Raw genomic sequence first — 13374 nt, 5'->3', positions numbered from 1 at the left:
TCACACATAGTTAAAGGTGCTATGTGACGAAAACATATTTTTTCATCATAAAACTTATAGCGATCCTTCTTTCCTTAATGATTTATGATACTCATTTTTCATGATTGTTAAGCCTAAAAATTATCATAAAATGCCTTGTGACCAACAAAAACCATGTACTTTTTTTTGTTGTTGAGAAAACAAAGGCCATGTACTGAACAAGGATTAGTCTGGGCCCAGTTCATTTTGGACTTGGCCCATGTCAATAGAAAAAAATAATTGGGCCGATTTCTCTTGGGCTAGGCCCGTTTCTTGCACACTCTCTAAGTATCCCTACAAATTTACTGGCCAATTCATTTCTAGCCCACTTCACATTTCAGTCCAATTATATTTGCAGGGCAAAACTGTTTTAACAGCTCTCGTATATGTATATGAGCCCACATCCATCCGGACAGGACTCAGAAGCATCTATTATCAAGTTTAGCTGCACGTGCAGCTCAGCAACACACATAATCTAAATATGCACAATTACTATTTCAGGAAAGGAAATATGGTCCACGTGCATTTTTGCTCCGACTAAGCCGCATTTACGTCGGAACAGCATGGAGGCAGATAGCTCTCATGAAGCTAACCTGAGGTCAGCCAGCTTGACATTCCATAGGTGCTGACATGCCATGGTTCACAAACAAGGAACATGCCCGTTCACTATAAACATCGAAAACAACAGCAAAATCAAGAAGAACAAGGAGATCAGGAGTAGTTTTCTTTGGTCTTGGTTGGATTCCGGTGTCAATTAGCTAGGTAGCCATGGCGGCATCGTCGCCATCTTCTAGTAATCATCCCATGGTGGCGGTGGCGGCATTCCTTCTAACGGCAACGATGGCGGCACCGGCGGCTGAGGCATTGCTGCACGACGACGTCGAGCCGATGTGGGGCGAGGACCACATCTCATTCCACACGGGCGGCGACGGCGTCGAGACCCTCGCGCTCAGCCTCGACAAGGACCACGGCTCGGGGTTCCGCTCCAAGGGCTCCTACATCTTCGCCCGCTACGACATCGACCTCAAGCTCGTCGCCAACGACTCCGCCGGCACCGTCACCACGGTCTACGTGAGTTTCCTTCCCCGGCCCGGCCGCCGCCGCGCCATGTCTTCTGTCATGGCGCGGTCACCGCGCGCCGCCGGCCGCAGGCACCATTTATTCAGCTAATATAATTGGCATCTGCTGTTGCAGCTGACGCCGGACCTTGTGCCGCCGGAGGACCACGACGAGATCGACATGGAGTTCCTGGGCAACGTCACCGGTGAGCCATACACGCTGCACACGAACATCTTCGTCAACGGCGTCGGCAACCGCGAGCAGCAGTTCCGGCTCTGGTTCGACCCGTCCAAAGACTTCCACACCTACTCCGTCGAATGGAACCCCATGCACATCATGTAATTAAGCCAATTTGATCTCATCTCGAATTGCTCTTGATCATGTCGCCAAGAGTGTGTTCCGATCGCCTGGCAGAATGTTCATCGACGGCACGCCGATCCGGGTGTACAAGAACGAGGCCTCGCGCGGCGTGCCGTTCCCGACGCTGCGGCGCCTGCGGCTGGACGGCAGCCTGTGGAACGCCGACGACTGGGCGACGCAGGGCGGCCGCGTCAAGACGAACTGGACGCAGGCGCCCTTCCACGCCTACTACCGCAACTTCCGCGTCACGCCGTGCACGCCGTCCCCCGGCGTGGCGTCGTGCGGCGACGAGCAGCCGGAGTCGCCGCGGTTCGACAAGGGCCTGGATGCGGCGGCGCTGCAGAAGGTGCGGGCGGAGCACTTGCTCTACGACTACTGTGAGGATGAGAACCGGTTCAAGGACGATGGGCTCCCCAAGGAATGCACCGCGCACTAGATAAAGGCAGCGGTTCAGTTTTTGCAAATGAAACTGAATGAGTTTTTCCAACCTGGATATCTAGTATATTACTGTAGTCCAATCGTTGACCCAAGTTTTTATTTTGTTCACTCTGTTTAGAATCTTGGGTTCTTGGCCTAACCATTTCCGACACTCATATAAAAAACATGCTTTAGTTGTTTTTTTGAAATTTCTAAGTACTATCCAGTTACTTTTTTTTGCTTCATTTTAACTCAAATTTTGATGGGTAGGATGTTCAGTAGATCTATGCAGGGTGGGCAAAGTTCTCGTTGTTCACTTTTTTTTTTGAAAATTCATAGAATTTTCTAAAGCATCATATCTCAATTTGAGAAGATAAATTTAGGTAAGTTTCCAGTAGTCAACAATAAAACTAACACAATATATGTTTTGCCTCTTACTGAGTTGGGCACTTCGCCCCAAACATAGAAGAAAAAAACAAGCTCAAAAGGGATGACTTGAGACAGTGGAAGATCTAAATATGGTAATCGATGACTTTTTACTTCTCATGGACCAACTCCCAACTTTATAACTATGCAAAAAGAAGATTCCCCATCACATCAAACTTGCGGTACATGCATAGAGTACTAAATGTAGACAAAATTAAAATTAATTGCACAGTTTTATTGTACTTTGCGAGACGAATCTTTTGAGCCTAATTAGTCAATGTTTGGACAATAATTCACAAATACAAACGAAACGCTACAGTGTGCTACAGTGCTGTAGCAGTAATTTGGTACCTCCAAACTTTGGCAACTAAACAAGGCCTAAGCATCATAAGCTGGCAATTTGTTTAATTCAACTGAAAATGGGATGACTTTTTACTTCTCATGTAAGCATCATAAGCTGACAATTTGTTTAATTCAACTGAAAATGGGAGATTATTGTTCCTAGTGACTTTCTTCGCAATTGGAGAGGAAGGATGCCCAAGAAGACAATTTAGTCGAAGGTTCTGGGACTCCACACAACTATTTTGTTGCATTGCTAAGAGTAATAAGGTTGTATAGTGCTCTATGATAAGGGAGCTGCACCGAGGCGGATTTCCTCATGCGGTCGTTGCCGACCCGCATCTCCGAGATGGTCTTCCAGGCTTCCTTCGTCATTTCCTTGTCGGCGATGGAGGACACCATCTCCGGTGGCACCACACTATAGAGAGCGTCGAGCGCCATCATCTCCTCCTATGCATCAGCACCGCTGTGCTCGACGACGTGCTAGAGTGCCCTCGCCTTCAACTTCACCTTCATTAGCAGCGCCCAATCGGAGTAATTGGTCTTGGTGAGGGCGGGGTAGCTACTCCTGCTGCCCACCTCACGAATCACCCGCTGGATCACGATGCCGTCTCTGGAGGAGCCGTCGGCGAGCTTGTTCTCGCCACCCATCAGCACCCCGGTTCGGAAACCAGCTCTGATGCCAACTGTCAGAAACATGCCGGTGAGCTCACGGCCAAGAACACACACGCAACATAGAGGACTCAATTTGGACTGTCAACTTGGTAGCTTTTCTAGAGTCTATTGAATTGCTTAAGTAGACGATTACAAGAAATTAGGCCCTCACAATCAGGCCGGTTGTACAATCACTCAATTGCAAATTGCTAAATTAAGCTACTGGCTAAACCAGCAAAGCATAATTCTAGCACCAAAGGATTATTCTTAACAGCATCCAGCCGAGGTCGTCCCACGACAGGGCCTCGCCAGGCACCTTGCATCTCGCGATCTCTTCTTGCTCTGATCGAAGTAATTTCGATGTCGATGCATTCCATTCCAAGATGCATCGAGTTTTACTTTCGCCCCGTACGGTACCGAATCTTAGGACCAGCCCTGAATGGATGTTTACCTTTGACCACTTTGGCGTAGGCGTCCCTGCTGGCGTCGAGGTGCCGGATGAGGAAGGTGAGGAGCGCGGCGGTGGTGTCGTGCGCCGCGATCATGAGGAACATGACGTTGTCGACGAGCTCCTCGTCTGGCAGGCCCTCGGCAAGCATGTGGGTGACCACGTCGTCGGCCGGCGAGCTCTCCCCTAAGTCCCCTCGCGCCAGCTTGGCCCTCCGCTCCTCGATGACGCCGGCGACGGCGCGCCGCCCGCGCCGGCTCGCGGCGAGGCACTTACGGAAGGCGGTGAAGGGCAGGTCCAGCGGGATCACCGACATGCCCCTCACCAGCTGCTGGAACTCCACCGACAGCTCCCGCCAGACGGCGTCGTCGGCGCCCCTGGCCAGCCCGAAGATGGAGGTGCACATGACGTCGAACGTCAGCGACTTCATGGACGGCATCACCGCCACGGTGCCCCGGCCGCGCCACTCCACGTCGAGGTGGCACTGAACCTCGGTGTCCATTGCGGCGACGTAGCTCTTCACGGCGTCCGGCCTTAGGAACTGCACCATCATGGCCCTGACGCGGGCACGCGGCGGTGCTCGTCGGCGTCGTCGCCGAGCACGTCCCGGATCGTGCGCCGGCCGACCATCCGCGCCATGGACTCGGAGCTCTTGGACGTCACCGCGGCGCTGGCGAACAGGAACTTGTTGGCGGCCGGGCCGACGACGTGGGCCGTCGGGCAGCCGAAAAGGGACAGCCTCGAGACCGGGCCGTACGCGGCGGCCCGACGGCGGAGCCACTCCTCGGCAGTGTTGGCGCGGAGGGCGCGCAGGAAGCTGAGCGTCTGGCCGACGACCGGAAGACCAATGGAGCCTGCAGGAGGCAAGGGCGGCGGCGTCCGCTTCGTCTTGTCGCCGGTGCTGAAGGCGAAGAAGCGGCGCAGAGCTGGGAGCGACGCGACCACCGCGGCCAGGATGGCTACGGCGGCCGCCATCATCGGGGGATCAACAGCCGCCATCATGTAAACACTCTTGTGCAGTTATATTCGTTTGGAGGTTACATTTGTCCTTGTATTATAAAAATGTAGTAGTTGGCCCAACTTAACATAGAACAAATGTTCTGTATAAAACTCTCAGTAGAAGACTTGTGGTTCTAGCTAGTATTGTTTATTCTTCACCAAGTATCATCATCTAATTCATACAACAGGCCTGCATGATCAACAAAGACCGAGAGGTACATGCATGGTTAGGGTCCAATATTCCATTGCAGTTTTGGAATCTCATATTGATAAGCTGCAACAGAAATGTAATGTATTTAAAAACTATTGTAAGAAATCAGGTAGCAGGTTAAAACCCCTTGTCATACTCTGTTGCTTCGAATATCGCCGTGTTTTTAATTCGATGAAGAGATTATATATGAATCTATCTTGAGTTTGTAACGCTCAATCATAGATACGAAATCTAACTAAATCTCATCCATTTGAAAAGGAATGGACTTTTAAAACGCCCTGTCACCAACTCTTGTTCAACTAGTTGGGGTGTTTGGTTCCACGGACTAAGGTTTAGTTCATGTCACATCAAATGTTTAGATACTAATTAAGGGGGTGTTTGGGAGTTTTAGCCAGATTTTAGTCCCTAGCTTCCTCCCAAACAGGAGGGCTAAAACGGGGGGGGGGGGGGGGGGGGCAAAATCCATTAGTCCCTTCAAGGGGTGCTAAAATAAACTAAAGGGGACCAAAAATGGTTCCCCCAACCAATTTCCCCCTTGCCCCCTCCTCTCTCTCTGCCACCGCCTCCCGCAAAAAATCCTTGCTGCCTCCGCCCGCCCCACCGCCTTCGCCGCCCCCGCGGCCTCCGCTGGTCCCGCCACCGTGCTCGCCGCCGCACTGGATAGGCCTCGGCTCCTCCTCCTCTGGCGTTGCCCGCTTCACCTTTGCAAGGAGGAGCTCTACGATTTCTAGCTTCACCTCTCCGCCGCAGAGCTGCACGCTGCTGCCCCGGCGTTCGCCATGGCGCAGTGCCGCTCGTACGTGGCGGGCCGCGACTGCGTCGCCTGCTTCGCCGCCGTCGCCGCCGCCGCCGCCGCGCGCCTCCCGGGCAACACGCAGCTCTGCAACGACGTGTACACGGCGGCGCAGTGCCTCATGGTGGCGGTGGGGAACATCGATGGGTTCCCGCCCAACTCTGATGGACGCGCCGTCGACGCCGGCTACTACATGAGATACTCCGATAGGCCGTTCTTCCCGGCGAACGCGATCGCGGATCCGGGGCAGCCGGCCAGATCCTCGCTCCCCATCCTCGGTCTTGGAGCATGACGTGAGGAAGCGAAGCTTCGCGGCGGCACCCGCGAACTTGGTGATGGCGTTGCGGCGGCCACAACGAGTACATTGGGCGCTAGGGAGCCGCACTTCGCTAGCAGGAGCGGCAAAGGAGTTGGGGATGAGGAGCATGAAGAAGTTGAGAAGGAAGAAGTAGAGAAGGGGTAAAGGAGAGGAGAGAAAGGAGGGGTAAATGAGTCTTTTGTCAACGCATGTGCTAAAGTTTAGCCCCTCACCCAAACACCCCAAAGGGCTAAAGTTTAGCACTCCATTTGAGGGGGCTAAAGTTTAGCATTTTCAATTGGAGTACAAATTGAAGGGTTGCGAAGCAGAGAAGCAGTATAATGCGCAAATGGCAGGTGGATGAGGACTTGGCCATACAGGTTGTGCCCCAGCTCCCGCGGGTCCACCCTGTGCCCCAACGAGCTTCCCGCTGCCACCACCTTCCTCCACGTGTCCTCCTCCTCGTCGCCGTCGGCCTCGGCTTCCCCGCTGCCACCGCCGCTGTCCCCGTGGAGCTGGCTGAGGCCAAGGCGCAGAGCTGGCGACAGAGGCCATGGCGGCTGTGGCTGCGCCAGCACGAGGCGCAGGCGATAGGCCGGAGGCGGAGTAGGAGTAGAGGGTGGGGATGGGGATGGTGCACCGCAGGCGGAGGGGCGTGGGCGGTGAGGCGCGGGAGGAGGTGAACGCGCGGAGGCGTAGTGGCTGCTGCGGCGGCGGAGGAGTGCGGTGGGAGGCGCGGGAGGCCGGGGAGGGAGAGAGATGCGCGACGGCGGTCGTGGCGAGGAAGGGGCGGGCGGCGTGGAGAGGGGACGAAGGATGGCGGCGGGGAGGAGAAAGAGGGCAGACAATGCGGGTGCAGGAGGGCAGCGAGGGAAAGGGATGTAGGAGGATCACTTTTAGCACCATTTAGCCTCTTTTAGCACCCCTTGGGGTGTTAAAGTAAAGGGGGTTAAAGTTTAGCACCCACCTTTTTAGCCAGTTGTTTGACTTCAGGGATTAAAATGGGCTAAGGTGGCTAAACTTCAGCGCAGTAAGCTCATGTTTAGTCTGCTCTGTCCTCGCAAAGCCGCCGGCCTATGCCTGCAACTCTGCCTATACCGTGTGGACCTGGAGCAGGACCGACGAATAGCACAGCTTGGAGGAAGGAATTCAAGGGCCCGCCGTTCTCGCAAAGCCCGCTTTCGGAGACCGGCGACCAGACGACGAATCCAATCAACAGGAGACCTTTCAAGTCCATCCCCTATTCCCCTCCCTCCCTCCACGGAAGCTTCTTCAATCCCAACGTGGTCCCGATCATTACGTGTCCCTGCGGATTGATTGTCACGTGCGCCCTACATATATATAAACTCCCCGTCGTCGTCAAGCTCCGGCCCCCACCCAGTTGCCGCCCTCACCGGTTACCCTGTCTGTCTGGCCCTTCAATGCCTTGCCTTGCCTAGCGGCACAGGGCCCCAAGCAAGCGAGACCGGCCGGCGCGGCGCGACTAGCCATGAGCACCAAGAATCTTAAGCAGCAGCAGCCGCAAGAGCTGCCCATGGTGGTGGCGGGCATGGCCGCCGCCGCCGCCGCGTCGTGCCCCGTCAGGACCAAGCTCCTGCTCTTCGCCGCCCTCGGCTTCGTGCTCGGCGTCGCGGTCACCGTGTCCCTCCTCATGGGCTCCTCCTCCTCCTACACGGCGGCGTCGCTCCACGGGCTTCTCTTGCCGCCGTCCGCCGCCACCGCGAACGCCGTCCAGGACCGGCAGCGGCAGCAGCCGCACGCGGCGGCGCGCGCACCACCGCCGCCGAAACAAGAGCCGCCGGTATTACCGGCGATGATCCGGCCTCGGTCGTCCGAGCCACCGCCGGTGGGCACGGCGGGCGTTGGTAATAGCGCTGCCGCCCCTCCACCACCGACGCCGACTGTTGGCGCCTCCCGCGGCGGTGACAGTGGCATCAGCGTCGCCGGCGCCGCGGCCGACGACGAGGAGCTGATGGCCCTGGCGGCGACCGCGCCGAGGAAGGTGCCGCGCGGCGCGGCCCCCAAGGTGGCGTTCCTGTTCCTCACGCGCTGGGACCTGCCCATGGCGCCGCTGTGGGACAAGTTCTTCGCCGGCCACCGCGGCCGCTACTCCGTCTACGTCCACACCGACCCGGCGTTCAACGGCTCCGAGCCGCCGGAGACCTCCGCCTTCTACCGGCGGAGGATCCCCAGCAAGGTGCGCTCTTCAACTCCCATCATCCATGGCTACGCGTCCAATGCATTAATCATCTCATGGAAAGCCATTACATTGCACATTAGTGTATAATAAGTAGGGTTTAATTATCTGCAAATGCACGAATGCTCCGAATTCAGTTCGCCAGATGGGCACCGATTAATTGAGATGCAGGGGATCCCGGATCCATACGGAAAGTATTCCGATTGGAGTAGGTGTCACTGCATGTGGTTTACAAGATGACAAGCAAATCCACATCACGTCAGTAGAGCTAGCTATAGGGCGTGCCAATTGTCGAGTGGCGCCGCACGGAAGGAATTTTCGCTTCTTCCACATGCAAACCACAGTGGCGGGCGATGAGTTCCAGGGCTAGAACAAGCTTCTGTTGCTTTGTCTTGTCTACTCCCTCTGTCTCTTTTTATCTGTCTCTGGAAAACCGTATTTTCCTCACAAACCGACAAATAATAAGGGACGGAGGAAGTTTTCCTCACAAATCCACTTCCCGAGCAACGAGCAACAATTAATAAGGGACGGAGGGAGGAGATGGCAAAATTAGCAAGGGTTTGTCAGTAGCAATATTCACTTTCTATTTAGTGCTCGATCACTTTCTATTTAGCTAACCGGTGGGCATCTACGAAAGAAAGCTATACCTCCTCCGATCCATTAATTAGGAAATTTCCAATCACTGAAAATCTTTCGAGTCAATAAAAAGTATTGAATCAAGAAATATTGTAGGAATTGTTGAAACAACAACTACCATATAATATATTTAAATCGGCAATTTACAGTAAAAAAAAAGAGTTGAGTTAATGAGAAAATGTTAAATCAACATTCATTGTAATAATGTTGAATAAGTAAATTCAGCAAGTAAAAAATTGAGTCAGCAAGGATAGGACATGAACCAGAGCATCCTAAAAAAATAAAGTAATGGGGAATAGTGGTAAAAATGAAATAGATGAGGAAATTAAAAATAAAGTTATGGGGAATAGTAGTAATAAATGAAATAGATGAGAAAATTAGCTAACATTTGAAATTGACCATACTTGATTAAGCAGTAATCGACCACTAAATTAAATTGCAAATTCTCATTATATTGGTCCTGAACTCTGAAGCAAGGAAGGTCCGAGGTTCCCCAGAATCACCTTGCTTGCTGTGTTGTGACTTGTGACACGACGTGCCTTGTGCACTTGGAAAGCACCGCCAGCTGCTTCATCAACAGGATTGGTATTTGGCACACTCAAAGCTTTCTCTGATTAGTTAATGCCTACGTACATAGTGAGCACGCCACGCTATGATAATACTACAATGTATCGCGAATACCTAATGAGTAATGAATGAAAACGTCAGGATCAATGTATCACCTGCCACGTTGGTTGAAAAGCACTCCCTCCGTTCCATTCCAACTGGAGAGTTAAACTATTTTATATCTGATCAAAATTATAAAAAAAATTATAAAAATTTATGGTACCGAATAGATACTATGAAAATATATTTAATGAAAAATCTAATAGTATAATAAATGTTAGTACTTTACTGTATAAATTTGGGCAAACTTGAGATGCTTTGACTTTTGAAAAAAATTGGAATGACTTATAATTTGGAATGGAGGGAGTACTCATCCATAAATCCATGATTGATGATGGAAGCTATACACTACTAAAAACTGAGCATTGTTCCTAGCCCTTAGTACTGATTGGTTTTTGACCCGGTACTAATATGAATATTAGTATCAGGTCTAACGCCTAGTTCCCTAGGAGCCCCACAGTACTGATTGGGAGCTCCAACCTAGTAGCCATATCGGGTGGAGCCTCCACCCGGTACTAATGTGCCTAAGGGCCTTTAGTACCGGGTGGCCACCTGGTACTAACCCCCAGTCACACTCACCCCCGCGCGCCTCCTTGTCCACTCCCTCCTTCCCCGGCCTCTCCCATCCCTCTCTCTCCTCCTCCCCTTCTCTGTTGCCGCCCCTTCCCCCTCCCTCTCCCGTCCCTCTCTCCCCTGCCTCTCCCGCCACCGCCGCCCCCGTCCCCACCCCCTCCCCCTCTCTGTCGCCGGCCCCTCCCTCTTCCGCCCCCGCTCCCTCCCTCTCCCAACCCCGCTAACCCTCCCCTTCCCCCTCTGCTCGCCCCTCATCGGCAGTGAGGAGTGGCAGCGGGGCGAGGTGCAGGGCAATGCTTGGGCGGCGGGGTGAGTTGCGGGGCACGCGAAGGTGCTCGGCGATGCACGGGGGAGTGGTGGCCAGCCGGAGGCGTCGGGGCGCAGGGGTGCGGCGGCGGGGCATAGGTATTTTCTTTTTTTTTTTGGTCCAAGGCTGATGGTGGTGGCACCACCACGCCCCTCTCCCTCCCTCTCCCTCTCCCCCACCTCCCCTCAGATTTCAGCGGGGCAGCGTGGTGGTGCCGGCGGGGTGCGGCCGGCCAGATCCGGCGGGGCCGCAGATGTCGACAGCCGGCGGGGCGGCGGCGGCCAAATCTGGTGGGGTGCGACCGGCAGGATGCGGGTCGTGGGGGAGGGGCAGCTGGTGCCGACGGGGCGCGGTGGCGGGGCAGCTAGGCGTGGCCGGCAGGATGCAGGGCTGGGTGGCCGACCGGATTTTTTTATTTTTTAATACCCCTTTAGTACCAGTTATTTGACGCGGTACTAGACCTTTAGTTCGAAAATAGCAATACCGGCTGTACAACCGGTACTAAAAAGAAGTAGGAACCGGCACTGAAGGAACTTTTCCTAGCATTAATACGCCAAACCCTCTCTATAATCAAAACAACAAGCACTCGCTTGCTTCTCGGAATTACAAATTTATATTTTTTTCATTTGTAAGCAATCAATCACTCAATTTAGAATGCTTTTTTCGTTAGATAAAGTCTTTGGCCTTTAGTCACAAACAAATGACATCTAGAGGCTGTCTCAAGTCAACTCTTCCAAAATTTGGTTACAAATTAGTGAGTTAAGTTTGGATACCTGAAAACAGTACGAGTTCTCAAATGTGATTTTATAAGATCACTTTTTAGCAAAAAAAATAGCCGTGTTGATGACAGTCGATTTTAATAGATTGCACGTTTGTACATGCAGGAGGTGAAATGGGGCGAGGTCAGCATGGTGGAGGCGGAGCGCCGGCTGCTAGCGCACGCGCTGCTCGACGACCCCTCCAACGCCCGCTTCGTCCTCCTCTCGGAGTCGCACGTCCCGCTCTTCGACTTCCCCACCGTCCACTCCTACCTCATCAACTCTACCAAGGTGTTCCTCGAGTCCTACGACCAGCCCGGCGCGACGGGCCGCGGCCGGTACAGCCGCCGCATGAGCCCCGTCGTCGCCGCCGCGCAGTGGCGCAAGGGCTCCCAGTGGTTCGAGCTGGACCGGGGCCTCGCCGCCGACGTGGTCGCGGACCGCGTCTTCTTCCCGGTATTCAGGCGCTACTGCAAGCGCAGCTGCTACGCCGACGAGCACTACCTGCCGACATTCCTCAACGTCCGGCGGCCGTCGGCGGGCGCCAACCGGAGTCTGACGTGGGTCGACTGGTCCCGCGGCGGGCCGCACCCGGCGCGGTTCACGAGGATGGAGGTCACCGTCGACTTCCTCCGGTGGCTCAGGGGCGGCGCCGGCAGCACGTGCGAGTACAACGGCAGGACCACCGACGTCTGCTTCCTTTTCGCTCGGAAGTTCCTGCCCAACTCGCTCACCAGGTTCTTGAGATTCGCGCCCAAGGTGATGGGTTTTGGGTAAAACCATCGGCGTTGAAATTGGGGCCACGGTGCCCACATTCTTTGATTCATGTCTTGTTCCAGATGAGCGCGTGTAAAGGGAATGAATTTCTTGTAATTTAAATTCTTCTTTTGAAAAATTCTTTTGTAAAGGACACTCTCTCGATAAAAAAAAGCATCAGTTAGGATTCCTACAGTTCAAACTCTTTTAACACTATGTTTAAAAAATAAAAAAATCCCTAAAAATTATAAAGATTGAAAATGTAAACAGATGTTACTAGATTCATGATGAAACATACATCTAAAAATGTTTTTATTACTTTTGTTCGAAATATCATATTTTCATAGAAATTATTGGTTATAAAGCTTCATCTCATCTCGGTGTCCTAAATGACGTGTAATTAGAACCAGATTTAGTATTAATAGATTAGTGGGACTATCTAAAGGCTACTTGAGTGTATTGATTTGGTCGAACAAATGATTGATCCTTTATCGATTTTGGTCCACCATTCTACATTTCTCCCCTTCCATCAATTAACATCCATCCCAACTTGCTATCACCAACATCCAACTTATTCACCTCCAATAATAATATTACTATCGAGTTACATGTACCAACCAGTTAAATTGAAAAGTTTATATTCACCAGAAAGTTGGATAATTCACTTCAACTGTTCAGCACCCTCGCTTACTTGGAAGTTCTCTCAGACATTGCGAAGACGAAAAGGACGTAAAATAGATAGCATTTTACCAATAATAATGACACTAGGAGGAAAAGAGGAAGCACGTAGGGAGGAGAGTATACTTGGCATCGGCTGTCCTGAGTGGTTGGCACAGAGTTCAGTCCAAGTTCACGGGAGCACCCATTGTCATAGGGGGTGTTCAGCTGAACTTCAAATAAGCTGCAGCCGCTTATTTGAACAGTAAAAATAGAGAGAGATAAAGGAAAAAAAGTTGGCTGAACAGCTGCTACTGCTTATTATGGCTGATTCGAACAGGCCTATAGTTTTTTTTTAACTCTCACTGTCATATTGTTGAGGGCGTTTACAAGTGGTCCCACGGTGACAAAGATAAAAAAGAAGGAAGGCGGGCGAGTCAGGTGGCCACGATGGCCCATTCATTGCTGTTACCACGGCCCACGGGCGTGCTGAAACCTGGGCTACTGACCAAAATGTGCCCAAAACCCAAACAGCCCATTCATTCCTGAAGAAGAAGAACCAACCCAAGCAGCCCATCCATGCATTGCAGCGCCTGAGTTCGAGCTGCATCATGCATTGCAGTGTTGATGATGTCCCCGCAGGCTGTGGCTCATTTTGGGCCATCGCTTGCAAACAGCCCAGTCAGCTTCAGAACGTATGGAGCAGGCTATGGAGGCCCACGTTATGGAGCTGCTGACCGTAACGTGGCCCGAGTAATCCAGCAGGCCCAGGTGCTCATGAGAAGAGCCAGCCTAAACTTTG

The 13374-nt window shown here is 52.7% G+C and overlaps 2 protein-coding genes and 1 pseudogene across 2 annotated transcripts; 2 read left to right on the top strand and 1 right to left on the bottom strand.

Annotated features, from left to right (window-relative positions):
- The first annotated feature begins 858 nt into the window (after window positions 1–858).
- LOC117862159 (xyloglucan endotransglucosylase protein 1) lies at window positions 859–1873 on the top strand. The gene is made up of 3 exons (XM_034745680.2): window positions 859–1089; window positions 1213–1415; window positions 1492–1873. The coding sequence occupies exons 1-3, from the start codon at window positions 859–861 to the stop codon at window positions 1871–1873; spliced, it is 816 nt and encodes a 271-aa protein (XP_034601571.2).
- A 1558-nt stretch (window positions 1874–3431) lies between these two features.
- LOC117860705 (cytochrome P450 716B2-like) lies at window positions 3432–4746 on the bottom strand (annotated as a pseudogene).
- Window positions 4747–7375: 2629 nt separating this feature from the next.
- Window positions 7376–12104, top strand: LOC117860237 (glycosyltransferase BC10). Its single transcript, XM_034743497.2, has 2 exons — window positions 7376–8219; window positions 11286–12104. Exons 1-2 carry the CDS (start codon window positions 7512–7514, stop codon window positions 11934–11936), a joined length of 1359 nt encoding a protein of 452 aa, XP_034599388.1. The 5' UTR covers window positions 7376–7511; the 3' UTR covers window positions 11937–12104.
- The last annotated feature ends 1270 nt before the right edge of the window (window positions 12105–13374 follow it).

The sequence above is a fragment of the Setaria viridis genome, chromosome 6 (assembly GCF_005286985.2).
Source record: "Setaria viridis chromosome 6, Setaria_viridis_v4.0, whole genome shotgun sequence".
NCBI lineage: Eukaryota > Viridiplantae > Streptophyta > Magnoliopsida > Poales > Poaceae > Setaria > Setaria viridis.
The sequence above is the reverse complement of the archived record's forward strand: the minus strand, read 5'-3'. Positions and strand labels throughout refer to the sequence as shown.

Coding starts and splice junctions, on each gene's coding strand:
- LOC117862159 (XM_034745680.2), top strand. CDS start 859: ATGGCGGCACCGGCGGCTGAGGCATTGCTGCACGACGACGTCGAGCCG. Junction 1,090..1,212: donor GCACCGTCACCACGGTCTAC/GTGAGTTTCCTT, acceptor CTGCTGTTGCAG/CTGACGCCGGACCTTGTGCC. Junction 1,416..1,491: donor TGGAACCCCATGCACATCAT/GTAATTAAGCCA, acceptor ATCGCCTGGCAG/AATGTTCATCGACGGCACGC.
- LOC117860237 (XM_034743497.2), top strand. CDS start 7,512: ATGAGCACCAAGAATCTTAAGCAGCAGCAGCCGCAAGAGCTGCCCATG. Junction 8,220..11,285: donor GGCGGAGGATCCCCAGCAAG/GTGCGCTCTTCA, acceptor TTGTACATGCAG/GAGGTGAAATGGGGCGAGGT.